Source organism: Humulus lupulus, chromosome 8 (genome assembly GCF_963169125.1).
Source record: "Humulus lupulus chromosome 8, drHumLupu1.1, whole genome shotgun sequence".
Lineage (NCBI taxonomy): Eukaryota > Viridiplantae > Streptophyta > Magnoliopsida > Rosales > Cannabaceae > Humulus > Humulus lupulus.
Window position 1 is genome coordinate 177873165 of NC_084800.1, and position 13970 is coordinate 177887134.

General features: G+C 37.8%; 2 protein-coding genes across 2 annotated transcripts; both read right to left on the minus strand.

The window, feature by feature from the left end:
- Positions 1-3525: 3525 nt before the first annotated feature.
- LOC133796289 (KIN14B-interacting protein At4g14310-like) lies at positions 3526-6864 on the minus strand. The gene is made up of 3 exons (XM_062233760.1): positions 6766-6864; positions 4157-4710; positions 3526-4051 (listed from the first exon to the last, which is right to left on the minus strand). The coding sequence occupies exons 1-3, from the start codon at positions 6862-6864 to the stop codon at positions 3526-3528; spliced, it is 1179 nt and encodes a 392-aa protein (XP_062089744.1).
- Positions 6865-6966: 102 nt separating this feature from the next.
- LOC133796290 (protein FAR1-RELATED SEQUENCE 5-like) lies at positions 6967-11428 on the minus strand. Its single transcript, XM_062233761.1, has 2 exons — positions 11223-11428; positions 6967-9247 (listed from the first exon to the last, which is right to left on the minus strand). Exons 1-2 carry the CDS (start codon positions 11426-11428, stop codon positions 6967-6969), a joined length of 2487 nt encoding a protein of 828 aa, XP_062089745.1.
- Between the last annotated feature and the right edge of the window lie 2542 nt (positions 11429-13970).

Below are 13970 nucleotides of genomic sequence, written 5' to 3' on the forward strand. Positions count from 1 at the left end.
AAATGATTATTTGAAATGGGAACATTAAGATTAACAAATTAGCTGAAGTGAAAATCTGACACAAACATTGTTTGCACCCATGTTCCGAAAGTCATAAATTTGCATGGTGTATGTATAGTTTAAATGTAAAATAATATTTCTAAAATGTGGTGTCCTCCTTAGATAGGAAAGCTGTCATTGGATATGGATGAGCATGTTGTTCATGTTGTATGAGATGCATACTAGAAATGAGAATTTAATTGGTTGAGTAATCTATAATATTAAACTGAAGTTTGTTGCTAGGTGTGGGTGCTGCTTGGAATGTTGCTAATATATCGAAAGGATCAAGTGTTGTGATATTTGGTCTTGGAACTATAGGCCTTTCTGTAAGTTGGTAGACTAGATAAAAAAAATTAATTCCACTTTGACATGGCCCCTGAATCTTTATTGCAAACATGAAATGACTTTTTTTTTTGTTATAGGTTGCAGAAGGTGCGAAGCTGAAGGGAGCATGTGGAGTAATTGGTATAGACAGAAATCCTCAAAAAAATTTAGAAAGTACCGATTTATTCTCTTCTATGTTATAATTTATAAGGTTTTTTGATATTGGATTTATAAGGTTTATCCAGAGATGGTAAAGTGAATCATATTAGTCACCCCTGAAACATGCCTCACACGCAAATGGTAGAAAAATTAGAAGCAGTATAGGCATCTATTTTTAGGTAATCGCAGTGATTCAAGTAGGGGTATCTATATTGGGTTGTTGTGAATGTTTTAAAAATAGTTTTTTAATTGAAATTTTGTTCGCTTATGTTAGTTGGGTATGGAAGTTGTACTTTTGGAGTCGATATTGGGAATAGTGGAGCGGATGAATAATAATTATGATGATTTGAAGGACGATTTAAAGGAAATTAAAGAAGACTTGCGTGCATTACTCCTTGAAGGGAAATGTAGATATGAGGAGCAAAAAAGTTTTGAAAAAATGATGGTGCAGCGATTTATAGGGAATAATGACCCTGTTTTGAATCTTTTGAATGATGTCAAATCCATTGGTAAAGATGAAGAGGCAGACGGTGGAGTTATCGCTGGTAGAGTTGAAAGGCAGGTGGATGAATTAGGTGATGGTGGGATGAACATGGTAAAGGAACCAAGTCAATCAAATGGTATTTGTGGGTTTAAATATGATAGTGAAAGAACTATTAAATTAGGTAGTACAACCAAGAAGTTGTGAGGTAAGGTGGAGAGTGAATGTGGGAGTGTGAAGTAGACCAAGTTTGATGACACTGTTTTTAGAATTTCATTCCAATTTGGTGAAACTTTATTCGAACGCAAGAAGGTGACGAAAGTAAGTAATTTTTTTATTTTGGGATTATGTGTAGCTGTGATATATATTTGTTAAATCAACTTATATCTTATATTTTTTATTTGTGAACTTTTAGAAGTCTAGAGTATGTACGATTAAGCAGTCATCGATGAATTTGTCCGATGTTAAACAAGGTAGTCAGTCTGGTAGTGCGAGCATAGTTGGTTCAGGTCGTGGGGGCACTTTGAAGGTTATTACTTTTTACAACTATTATGTTATTTGTATTTTTTGTGATTTATTTTAATAATTAGTTCAATTGAGTAGGAGAAAGGTAAATCCAAATCAACCCCGGACAAAGTTGGAGTTAGGAATGTTGATGTGGGGCATACGAATGCCATTGGACCATTTAACATATGTATGCCTATAGTGGATGCACCATTGGGAGAATAATTGAATATATTTTTTATGATAATATACTGCCTGAGTAAGTTTAGTGTAGTGATATTCTTCCTTTTCAATATTATTACGTTGGATGGATTTTAGGATTATTAATTATTATTTTGTGTTAGTGAGATATTGGTAGACACTGGATTTAATTATTTGGAGCGCAGTTTGATTAGAAGCTTGTCCCCTGGCGTGTTTATCAATGGGGAGGTAGAACTTTATTTTTATGAATAATTTTTTAGTATGTATATATTACTATCATACATGATATACTGATGGAGTACAGTTTTGACCATGAGCAACATTAATTACTTGAAGGTGTTGAATCTAATATGTGGGATGAACACTCGTACAGAGAAGCAAGTATCGGTGGACACCCGATCTTTGTGGTATTTGAATACTCGTTTGACGGTGAGGATTATTTTCCATGTCCTACTTGGTTCGTATGTAGTTGTTGATTATTATGTTCATTTACATTGAGTTTGTTGAAAAGCAGTGTGATGGGATTTGTATCCAGAGCTTATTTTCAAGGAAAGGTGGGTTAGAGTCAGCTCGTAATTTATTTTTCAGACATCTAAAACATTGTTTGAGGGTATGTGTTTTGTTAGACTCTTTCCTGTGTTATGTCTAGAATGAGTTGTATTAAAATATTATTTATGTTGTTTATTTCTGTTTGATTAAAATGCAGATTTATATTCCCATTCATAATGAGGAATCACAACATTGGGTCTTGTTTATAGTCCATGTACGTGATGGAGTTGTTGAAATATGTGACTCTTTGCTTCTTGGCCGGAAGGAATCATTATCTCGACCTCTTGTGTTTGTTGTGGTGAGTTTAACTTTACTATAAATTGTATTTTTACATTGGATTTTAGTTAGAAGATTATTTATATTTGGTCTGTTTTGTTCAGTAATAAATTTTGAATTGTTAATGTTAATGTTAATTTAGATGCAAAAGCTAGACACTTTGCTTGGTGATGAGATGTTAAGGTGCAATCCACCCCTACCTCCTTTTTCCACCTTTAAGGTTTTTACAAATATTGGATTTGTCCAACAAAGTAATGGATATGATTGTGGTATCTATGTGATCAATTGGATGGATCGTCGTCATGCTTCTTACTTCAAACACAAGGCTGTAAGTTTCGTTCTAAATTATTAATTAAAGTTGTTATTATTAATGCTTTACTTCCAATGAAGCTATTGTTAATGTAGTTCAACTCGGATGATGAGAGGTCTCGGGTTGCTGTTGGTCTAGTAACATCCATTTACAACCGAAAAAGGGAAGAAGTAAAGGCAGCAGCTATTGCACAATGGCGAAGAATGATTGGTGTTTCAAGTATGAGTTGAATTGTTTACAATCCTATAATTTTGAGTCGAATGAACTGTTGCGCATGTGTTTTTCATCTTATATATGGTTGGTGGTGGGTTGAGACTAAGTAATGTAGCTTATTAAAATTTTTAGTGTACATTTTTTTGTCAATGGCGAGAATAGGTAATTTTCAGTGGCCGCATGTAAAATTGATTACAGAGAGCGTTTGCCGTGTCATTTTAATTATGGTTTTCTATTAATATGTTTTGAATGGTAAGAAAAATTATTTTTTAATATTTGTATTTTAATCAAAAATTTACTTTGAATTGGTTTGCATGCATATCAAAATAGGGTAACGTTTGGATTAGCATGTTGTATTGAAAGCTCAACAATTGAAAGAGGTAGTATCCAATGAAAATTACAAGTCTATTACATGTTCAATAAAACTGTGTTAAAACTTATAAATTCTAACATGTTACTTAATGTATTGTTAGACAAAGTTTGAGATGAATGGGCAGTTTGATGCTGATGTAATTATGACATTTTTCCCGGATGCTGTGAATTTTGGTTCCATGAGATCCCAGGGCCCAATCCTCTTTGTGTGTCTAATATTTGGTAGTTCTATTCCAGCAATAGTGGTAGGTTGAGGGTTGTTGCAGTGAGTGAACACGAACAAGCCACGTGTATTTAATGCTAATACTTGATCTGAATTAGACCATACTTGAATGATTCTTGTATCGTGTTTTTTTTCATCTGTGAATCCGGGTAAAATGTAAGAGGTCATTGATGATGCCTTTCGTATGTCAATATCAATAATTTTGTCTCTGTATGTAAAGAACCTAGTATCTGATGAAGCTCTTGCCCCCAACAAGATTGATTTCTCATATAATGCACTGCTATAAATGTCAGTTATACCCGGAGGTAGGTTAATCGACGTTGTGGATGGGCTCCTGGCATCAAATAGATATATCTTGTATTTGGTGTAGTATATAGCGTAAACTCCTTCCATTGTGATCCTGTATCCATTTTTTTTTAATACTTTCTTGGTTAATCACCAATTTTAAATTTTAAGATATACTTGAATACAATAGTGGAAATGAAAATTCGATCCAAAGACGTACCTAGAAGAGTATGCACCGATTGGTTCTCGACTCTCAGCGATAGTACATAAACCTTTCAGCTCCCCAGAGAATGGAATAGTATTCAATTTTGTAGCCGTGTTTCCCCCAAAATCCCATTGTTGTAGGTCGGATCCCACATACAAAATTGCCCGCCTATTGCTTGTCCACCTTATTGGTGTACTCATACTTCTGAAAGGTTCTAAAGGTCTACGTGCATCAAACATAAGACAAATTTCCATGTCTCTAAAATCAAACAACTCCATCTCTTTTCTCTCATTGTTACCGTATAGAAGGAGATGTCCATATGGTACATGTGCGTGGTATTTTTTGGAGCTCCTTCTTCTTTCTGTATGTGATTCTTCATGTATGTAACATGACCTAAATTTCCCATCACCATAGTCCCATGATGTATAGGCAGTTGGTTCACTAAACCCATTACTTGATATAGTTAGGTAATCAGGGTCCAAGTCATATGATTGCCCTTCTCTTGTTACTGTGATAGTATTGTACATGTTTTTGGAAAGGTATGTATGTGGGCAAAACACTTGACAAACCTACTAGTTCATTTCCAAAAAGTTAAATTGTTATTGATAGGCTCAAAGTAAATATGCATTAATTAATTGATGATGCATACCATGTTTTGTATAACAGAATATTGTGCGCATAGCCCCTCCTCTGTAAGAATGAGTGCATGTTCCCCTAGATCATTTGTAAATTGACAATTACGACATTTAGGGAATGGTAAAGATGTGGCGTCGACATATTTATCTAGGAATGATCTGGCATGCTGCAGATGTCTTGGAATCTTATTGACTAAAGGGTCATACGCGATTTCCTCATTTGTGATATCGATCTCTCCTGATGTTGATGAGACTTGGCTTAATTGATATTGCTATAATGGTACCTGTGACGTCGCATCCCCTAAGATAATTTTATAACAATATTAGGATTGACATCTTTCTCAGCATCCCTCTTAATAAGAAGTGAGTTTTAGTCTGTGTATTTGGCCATGTTATTTTTCTCTTAATTGTGCCATTGAATTACTTTTATTTTTGTTATACTCTGTTTCTTTTATTATAGTTATTATTAGAGGAATTGTATGTTAATTATTAGTTTTTCCCACTCAATATAATATTTTCACTCAATTAATGATTTTGTCTAAATAGAAATGAAGATTACTGTACAACTACTTTGTGTATATCCAATGAAATTTTATTGGTTTTTTGTTGACGCTGGGAAGCAATACGAGTTAAAAAAATTTAATAAATTTTAAACAATTTTTTTTTAAATAATTGACTTAACAATGTTTCATAATTTTGGATAGTTAGCAGTACAATAATAGTCATAAAATTTATTTAACAAAGAACTGTATCTCAATAACTCATTTGCTTATAGCATTATTGTATTGACAAATTACGATTAGGTAGATTCTTGAAATTTAATATTCTCGCACTTTCTATTTATGAAAAAGAAAATGGTGAGTCATTTTTATGTACAATTTTTGTCTACATTCCATTTAATTTGGACCCGTTGAAGGTACAGTGTATGGGTTATTTGACATCCCCACAATTTGTACAAGCTACTCCAAATGTAGATTATCATTCTTCACAAATTTGTGGACATATTTTTTATTAAATATTTATTATTTTATAAAAGGTCAAACATGGTAAAAGTTTGCACCGTGTTATGAAAATAAATTGATAACAATTATTATTTGTAATTGTACTTGAAATAATCCCTACATTCCACTAAATTACGGCTGTGTGAGAGTTTTATATTTATTTTTTGTTTTACAAATTCTTATAAAATAACCATCATATTTTATAAAGCACACAGTTCACTGGTTATATCACAAATTTTCTTGATTTCGTTATTTATATTACCAATTTTCGAAGCTTTGTATTGATAATCCTAAAAATTCATATTAAAGTTATTAAGATGCTTAATTATTTTGATTGTTTTTCCTTAATGTTCATAATTATTTATGACGGACAGACAAGCCACATAAAAGAAAAATGGTTTCTTGATTTCAATACCTGCATCCATCCTTTTGCACCCTTCCAGGCTGGGGTCGAAGATTCAGTTAGTGCAAAATGTCTTCATATATGTTGACTGGTTTCATAATCAGACGACATGGTTCATTGGCCACAAAACACCTGTTCATGGACGAATGCATTTCCTCTATCAATTTAATAAATCATCATTTCATCACGTAACATGTAGTGAGATATTTCATAAGGTAAATCTTCATTTTAGAAAAAGGTAGTCCACATATTTATGATTTTCTTTATGCACACATTTGTATTACTCTGTATGCGGGTTACCTTAATGAAGATATCAATTTAATAAGTTACAACTGAGTTCATGAAAGTCAATACAAAACAAGTAAGCCACCAAATTAACATTAATTGAAGCCAATAAAGAGTACTACAGAGTTACCCTAACATTGAAAGATTTGGTTAAGGAATGGTCTCTTGCTCCTTTCTTTTCAACGCCTAAACTAAGGTAAAAAATCAAAAAGTTAGCTTCTACTACTGCTGTGAAGAGCCATTTTGGTGGAGTAAAAGAACACTATACTTTTATCCAAAAGGACTTTCCCACCAACTTACACTATCCTTGTCTACCCAACTTCCTACATGTGGGTTCATTTCATTGTACCCATTCTTCTCCATTGCACTATTGACATTATCGTATTCAGAACATTCCATATCGGTCAAGTATGTGACCTCGTCAGTACCCCCTTCTCCATTACCATAGGAATCTTATGTGTTTTCTGACTACTCTGACTCTGTGATTTTGTCACCCTTCTCCTATTTCGTTGGACAAGTGGACTTATTGTGGCCCGATTTCTTGCACAGTGTGCACTTGCGTCTTACAGTTGCCTTTGTTCCTGGCATCTTAGCCATTCCCTTACTTTTCGTGAAGTTCGGATCCAACACCTTAAGTTGAGTCACCCTATGTTGGGGAAGCTTCTGTAGTGTGTTGTCCACTCCAATGTCGGTTGCATCTTTCAATTTGACACATAGTTTCTCAATTTCCATAGTAGCTATGTCGTATGCAGAATGGCTGGTCGAGCCAAGGTAAGCAACTTCATTTAATTTACTCATTATTCCCCCAAATCTTCCCTTTTCCTCGACCCTTTTGTCAATATGCGGTTGAATGTTGTTCCTTTCAAATTCAGAGTTTTTTTTAGCATGAATTGTCCACCTAGATAAGACGAGTGCCCTAGGCATCTTAGTAATGTGGAGGTGCTTCATTGCTGCAAAAATATGTCGACACGGTATGCCATATGATAAAAAATACTGGCACTCACAAACAAAGAAATCATGTGATGGTGTGACATAAACAGACCTCCTACTACGTTTAGTGGCATACTTGTGGAGCTTAAGAATTTTGGCATTGTCCTCAACGAAAGTACTTTTGACCATGTAGTTCCCTTCCTTTGACATTTGCTTCCTCACTTTGTAGAACATGTTCCTTGTGTAAATGTTCGACAACTCCTCTTCAATTTGATGTAAATTTGTCTTCCCAAGTTCCGGAGTAGTGTGAAGTGTTGTGTAGTCATCTTTCTCCTCACGGTGTCGAACCAAGGACAAGACCATGTCCACAACCCTTAGAAATTCATACAACTTCAATTTATTATTAACCTTCTTTTTCAACATCACGTTGATGCCCTCACTTCTTTGAGTGGTGCTCATGCCACAAAAGAAATTGCCCCTAAGAAAGGTTTCTGCCCATTTTTTCCAATCTTCATATAGGTTCGCTGCATACTCATTGTCTTTTATTCCAAATTCTACTATTAAATCTTCCCACTTTTGCTCGAACTCTTCCTCACTGTAGTATTTATACAACAAACTGCTAAATTGTCTTGCAAATGATGGATTCTTAACTTTGGACACTGCTTTGTTATGTATATGCCAATAGCATATTCGATGCGAGACATCAGGCATCAATGATTGTATTGTACCAGCAATTGCTTCGTCCCCATCAGTGACAATGGTTTTGGGCATTACCCCTCCCATGCATTCCAAGAAAGCTTTAGTTGCCCACATGTAGGTACTTGTGGACTCATTGTCCAGAATTGCAAATCCCAAAATACATGTCCTATAGTGGTTGTTAACACCCACCCATACTAACAAGGGTTTTCCGTAACTATTAGTCTTGTACGTCGAATCAAATGTTATTGCATGTCCGTATGTTTCATAGTCTGATCTTGATTTCCCATCGACCCAGAAAAGATTCAAAAGTTGATTTGATGCATTGTATGAGAATTTCCCGAAGAATCTTGGGTTTGTATCTTCCTTGTGTTCCAAGTACCCTATGGCCCGCCTAGCATCTGATCCATCAAAGTCAACCTTCGAAGCCGCCACAATTCGATTGTAAAGATCCTTTGATGTAAATGACATTCTCTCGTATCCCCCAACTTGGTGGGCCATGTAAGACATGATGTGACAAGTCCTTATGCAAGATTCCTTCATGGACACTACAGTATTCAGATAACCTGGAGGCACAACTCGAGATGACCGGAGAAATTGTTTTTCCTTGTCAAAAGCCACCGCGTGTGAATGTATTGATATAAACTCCCTGCATATCCATTTCATATTACCACGAACCAAGTTCACCCTAAAACAAACCTTACATCCCACACGGGTTATGGGCTTCGGCTCCCTTCGTCTGTCAGGTCGGTCACAGTGAATCTCATCCCTTCTTCCCTCCCTTGCGTAAACCCACTCGCGTTCTCTAATTTGTCCCTGACTATTTCTCCTGATATGACTTTTTTGAAGACTAAATCCAATTACTGTCGCGTATTTGTAAATGAATTCTTCTGCAATGTCAAGGGATTCAAACACATGTCCGACCAGTTTCTCTTTACATAACGATAAGGGGCTGCCATATAGTCCAAACTCCGCGAAAATGCAATCCTCATTCCCTTCTGCTTCACTATTATCTGCATTTCTCCTAGGCCCAGTATAACCGGCGGGTTCAGTTTCTTTGCTTGTCTCCCTATCTTGCATTGTTTCTTCATGGACAACAAACTCAGCATCACTGAAATAGTAATCCTGATGGTCTTCTTCACTGTTGTAGTCAATCCTGTTGAAAATCAAAAATATCGTTCAAACATATATATACGTTCCTCATCCTAACCACAACCGAAGGCTGCTTTCATTCAGCACACATCACTGACTCACAACCATGGGTCGTGAGCACTACATACTTAAATAACGACATTTAATATGACATATTTATCAAGTGTTAAGGGTGCCCTTCCGCATAAAATTTACGGTGAATGAAATTGTCGTATGTTTTTGTGAAATGACCCTAAATTTCACTGTTCCAAAACATCATCTCTTTTAGATTTGGCTTCTTTATAACATCATTCCATTGAAGGAAGCACATCTCAAATATTTAAAAAATAAATATTTTTGTAAACTGCTTGTAACTTTGTTAATTGACCATTCCAATTTTGATAGAAATCACTTTAAGGTTATGTTCCTTATAAACCACAAAGACGTAGTTCAAATTTAACAACTTCACCTACCTAATTGTGCTACCAAAGGTGACCATTGCAAACCCACCAAGTAACTATACACACCTAGCTGCTTACTTTTAACAGATCCTTATGCCATTTTGGCCATCCTTTACATTTTTTCAAACAGTTTATGTGTTTTTAGAAATAAAAAAATTAACCAAAGTCCAACCATGACTAACGGGCCACCACTCTCCCCTGTCCATTACATAAGTAATTTGGTGCCCAATTTTTCAATTGTTATGTATTCACGACAACTTCTTTACACATATACCTTTTAAAAACATACTTCATTTAAATAACAAGTTCACCACTTTCTGCAAATGTAATGATAATATTGAACTCTTTCAAATAAAAATGTTAACTATCAATATATTGATATTGATGCAAAAAACCAATAGGAAAAATGTGTAACTATCCCATTGCTTCCAACTTGTACAAGTTTACATAATAACCCATTTTCATTAAATTTAATCAATGATATAAAACTCTCTGTGCATTGAAGATTACCTCCATTCCATTGTCTGACTACAATCCAATTGATGTCAATCTTTCCTCGGCGAAAATAAAACCAGACCCTCTACGAAGCTCCGATTTCAGCCCCGCACCTACCAGTAACACCCTAAACCTTTTCTGGTTAGAGAGATAATCAAACTTCCTTATGGGAACTCCGGTAAATCCCATCTCAGTACTTCAATTTTTTTATTTGACAAATGGTTGGACATGCCAAATGTACGGGGCCGCACACGTTCACATCGACTGATTTGCGTGACAAAAATTAAGTTGGACAAATTACTATGGAGCCTCCACTTATTGATACAACAGATAGGACCTCAATTGAATTAAGCCCATGCGTCGGACTGCTCTGTTCGTACCTCCCTCATTAAGTAGACATTGTTTATGCCCACAGTACAAGTACCTCCACTACAGATAATAATATATTATAGACAATACATCCCACTATTCCAACCCGTGTATGAACTGCCCATTTGTACTTCATTTTCTCCAAGGCAGGAGTGAATCCCACAATTTATTTTTAATTATTAACAATATTGATTATCCCTTCGTGGTATAATTAAGAACATGATCTATTCAATGATCAATATCATTGATTTATTTGATATATATGTTGCCTATGACATAACACCTAATCCAGTTCAGAGATATTGGTTATTTGTATTTTATGGGAGTAATGGTCGATCAATCTCCTCCATCTCTTCAATTAAAAAGGCTAGCTGTTTGTTACACAAATATTAATGAGTATATATGAAAGTTTGCAATTGTAATGCAACACTGTTGTAAAATAAGTTTTTTATGTTACATTATCATAACCATAACATTGTACATAGACGATGGGATTTTTAACCAAGTATTGCAGAGGAGGAAATTTAAAACCACAAATTTAGACATAGGAAGACATACAAAAAGTAGGAAACTTTCCTAACTATAATGATTAATTAACTACTTCAAGGAAATACAATGAAAGCACAACATAACCACATGAAAAAAATTAGTTGTTTCCAAATTTTACTCTACTACAGTGTGTTCTTCCCCTTCAGTGACAGGTCAACGTAAATCTGAACCCACTCGCCGGATTCCCCCCCTTTAACTGTGTACTTCCCAGTGAAGTCCCCTCCTGTAGCTGCACACATATCAATTCCCTTGGCCATAGCAGCGGCAATGACATCGTCCACATGTTCGGAAAGATTAAGGTCTTCGTCGTTCTTTACGCGAAGATCAAACATTACCTAGGCGTTCTGTTTCCCCAACATTGTCTCCAGACGCTTCCGGTACTCAGTGAAAGCGCTCACGCAGTCTGCAAGGTCATCGTAGCCTTCATACGTCGCGCCGTGGAAGCCGACCAGTTGTTGGTTAGCTTTCTCCCAAGACGCATAAACTCTCGGCCTATGACCCTAAAAAATTGCAAAAAAATTTTTGCCACCAGACATCCTGTACTCAAGATTGATGAAAGATAACAAACCAGTGGCAGAGACGACTACTAAAATGTTCTCCCACAGTAGACAAAACCTTGTAGATATTGCTACCTTCACCTGTACGATGCACCCTTATTTATAAGTACCTCACCCCACTCTTAGTCTTATCTTTTATTTTTCAAATTAATTTCCTTGTAACATCTTTCCCGCCTATAGTTTTTAAATGTTTCCCTCCCGCAGAAGGTAAATGAAAGATTGCGGAATCTCATTTTTCTGAATATTACTTTCATTGTTAAATCTTTCTGTATGCCCTGATTTTCCACGGGCTATTAGCGAGCTGAGATATGGCATAATTATATCAGCCACGTGGCCGGAGCTGCTGTTGTAAGGTCCTACCTCTTTAGCTCGAGGTAACCAAAGGTTGACCAAGATTATTTAAGGACCGCGACAGGGATATGAAGACTGCAAGCCAAGAAGGCATCCAGCTCGAGGTACGAGCTGGAGTGGGAAGCCGTGACTCCTTATAAAGTCAACCACGCAATGTAAACGTGCATATATCAGACATCACTTGTCTGATATATCCCTGAATTCTCGGACACGCAGCATGAACGTGCGTATTCAGGCACCCACGACTGGGTTGGGCCGTGCAGCCCATTATCCCCCTTACCTATTGATTAGACCACACTTCATTTGTCAGGTTTTAGGAATTAATCATGAATGTCACAGAAGTGACATGATGGGTAAAAAGGTCACGGGATAACCCCCCTTACCAACTCCCAGGTGCCCTCTCCTATAAATATGGAGACCCTGGGAATTGCAAGGGGTTGGATTCTATTGTGTAACGAAATACCCTGTAAGAGAATACCAGAAGCATAGCAATAATATTGGCTGGTGGAGTAGAAGGATTTTAACCTTTGAACCACCTAAAAACGTAGTTGTGTCATCAGTCCATTTTAAGATCATTCATCTGTTTCGGTTCATTATTAAGCACTAATCTCTTTCTCTTATTTTCTTAATTATCTGTTGGCAAAGAACCGCATCAACAGTTTGGTGCTTTCATTGAGAGCTAGTTAGATTGGTGCTATCGCAAACATCCAACTATGGTGACCACTCGATCAAGACACGGTAATGAGGCGGAACAACATGATGGGCAGGAGGCTCATCATGCCGCCATCTCCGGTGAGCAAAACCTTGAAGTTCAGCAGCGGCCGGGCAAGTAGCCAATAGGCCAGGATGACACTGGAAGTTCGGCACCCCGGCCACCTAATCCAAACCCGGACTTTTACATGGCGGTAGAGATGGAGAACGCTCAACTGAGGAGTCAACTGGCGAAAGCTAATCAACAGATTAAGGAGGTGTTGGCCCGACTACCCCCTCTTACAACCGACGCTAACGTCGGAAAGAGGCAAGGCAAGACTCGTAAGTCCCGCCAGGGTAATCGGTCCAGGCCTAGCCACTCGGTCAGACCTTCGACGTCCAACTCTACACCCTCATCGCACCGCCGAGAGGCAAACTTCGAAGAAATACCCAGGGCCGAACAACAGTATAGCCGCTCGGTCGGAACTTCAATTCCCAGCTCACAGCCAGCCTCGAGCGCGCCCAGGAGGGCTCGAGGGAATTCTAGAAGGAGATCCGAGGAGGGGTCACAGCACCAGCCCGTCCCGGCCAGCTGTCCTGCACCTCGTCCAGATTGCCAGGCACAAGGCCCGCAAGTTGGCAGGGCCGAAAGGCCCCCACCTAACCTGATTCGCCCTGACGGAACCAGGATTGCATCCCCGGTCAGACATCCTCCTTCACCAATAAGATATTTGTCTCCTCCTCGGCCTATCTGAGATATTCCAGCTCATGGAAGCAGCAGGAGAAACCCGCCATCCGCAGGACCTTCCCATCGTAGCAGGGCGCCCAGAGGAAGTCTGGATCCTCACCCCTAGAGGCGGGATCCAAGCTTCTCTAACGGGAGCTACTGGACCGGAAGTCGCCGGAGTGACCTTTCTGGCGGAGACCTGCGCCAGCGCCTAAGCTCAGCGCAAAGTCCTCAAGCCACCCCAAGGGGCGACCTACGGGATCGCCTTAACTCTCATAGGGGAGACCCAGTAGGAAGTGGCAGCCATGCTCGCTCAGGAGGAGACCTGTCCAAGGTACGTAACGGCGGGAATGTCCCAAATAACCTATCTCAAGATAGGAGGGGCAATAACCCACCAAACGTATACAATGGATCCAGAGCTATTGAACAGCCCCGGAATAACCAAGGAAATCAGGACAAAACCCTTGAGCGCCTGGCCTAGATGGAGGAACTAATGAGGAAGCTCTTATCAGAGAAAGAGAAACACGAATATGATTCAGAGGACGAGCT

Bases quoted from the DNA above. Each gene is read 5' to 3' on its own strand.
- LOC133796289 (XM_062233760.1), bottom strand. From the start codon at position 6,864: ATGGAATGTTCTGAATACGATAATGTCAATAGTGCAATGGAGAAGAAT. The intron at 4,711-6,765 runs GTAAGTTGGTGG...ATGAACTAGTAG, and splicing joins GTTGGGTAGACAAGGATAGT to GTTTGTCAAGTGTTTTGCCC. The intron at 4,052-4,156 runs GTACGTCTTTGG...AAATGGATACAG, and splicing joins ATCGGTGCATACTCTTCTAG to GATCACAATGGAAGGAGTTT.
- LOC133796290 (XM_062233761.1), bottom strand. From the start codon at position 11,428: ATGTTTGATCTTCGCGTAAAGAACGACGAAGACCTTAATCTTTCCGAA. The intron at 9,248-11,222 runs GTAGTAGAGTAA...GATTTTCAACAG, and splicing joins CTGAAGGGGAAGAACACACT to GATTGACTACAACAGTGAAG.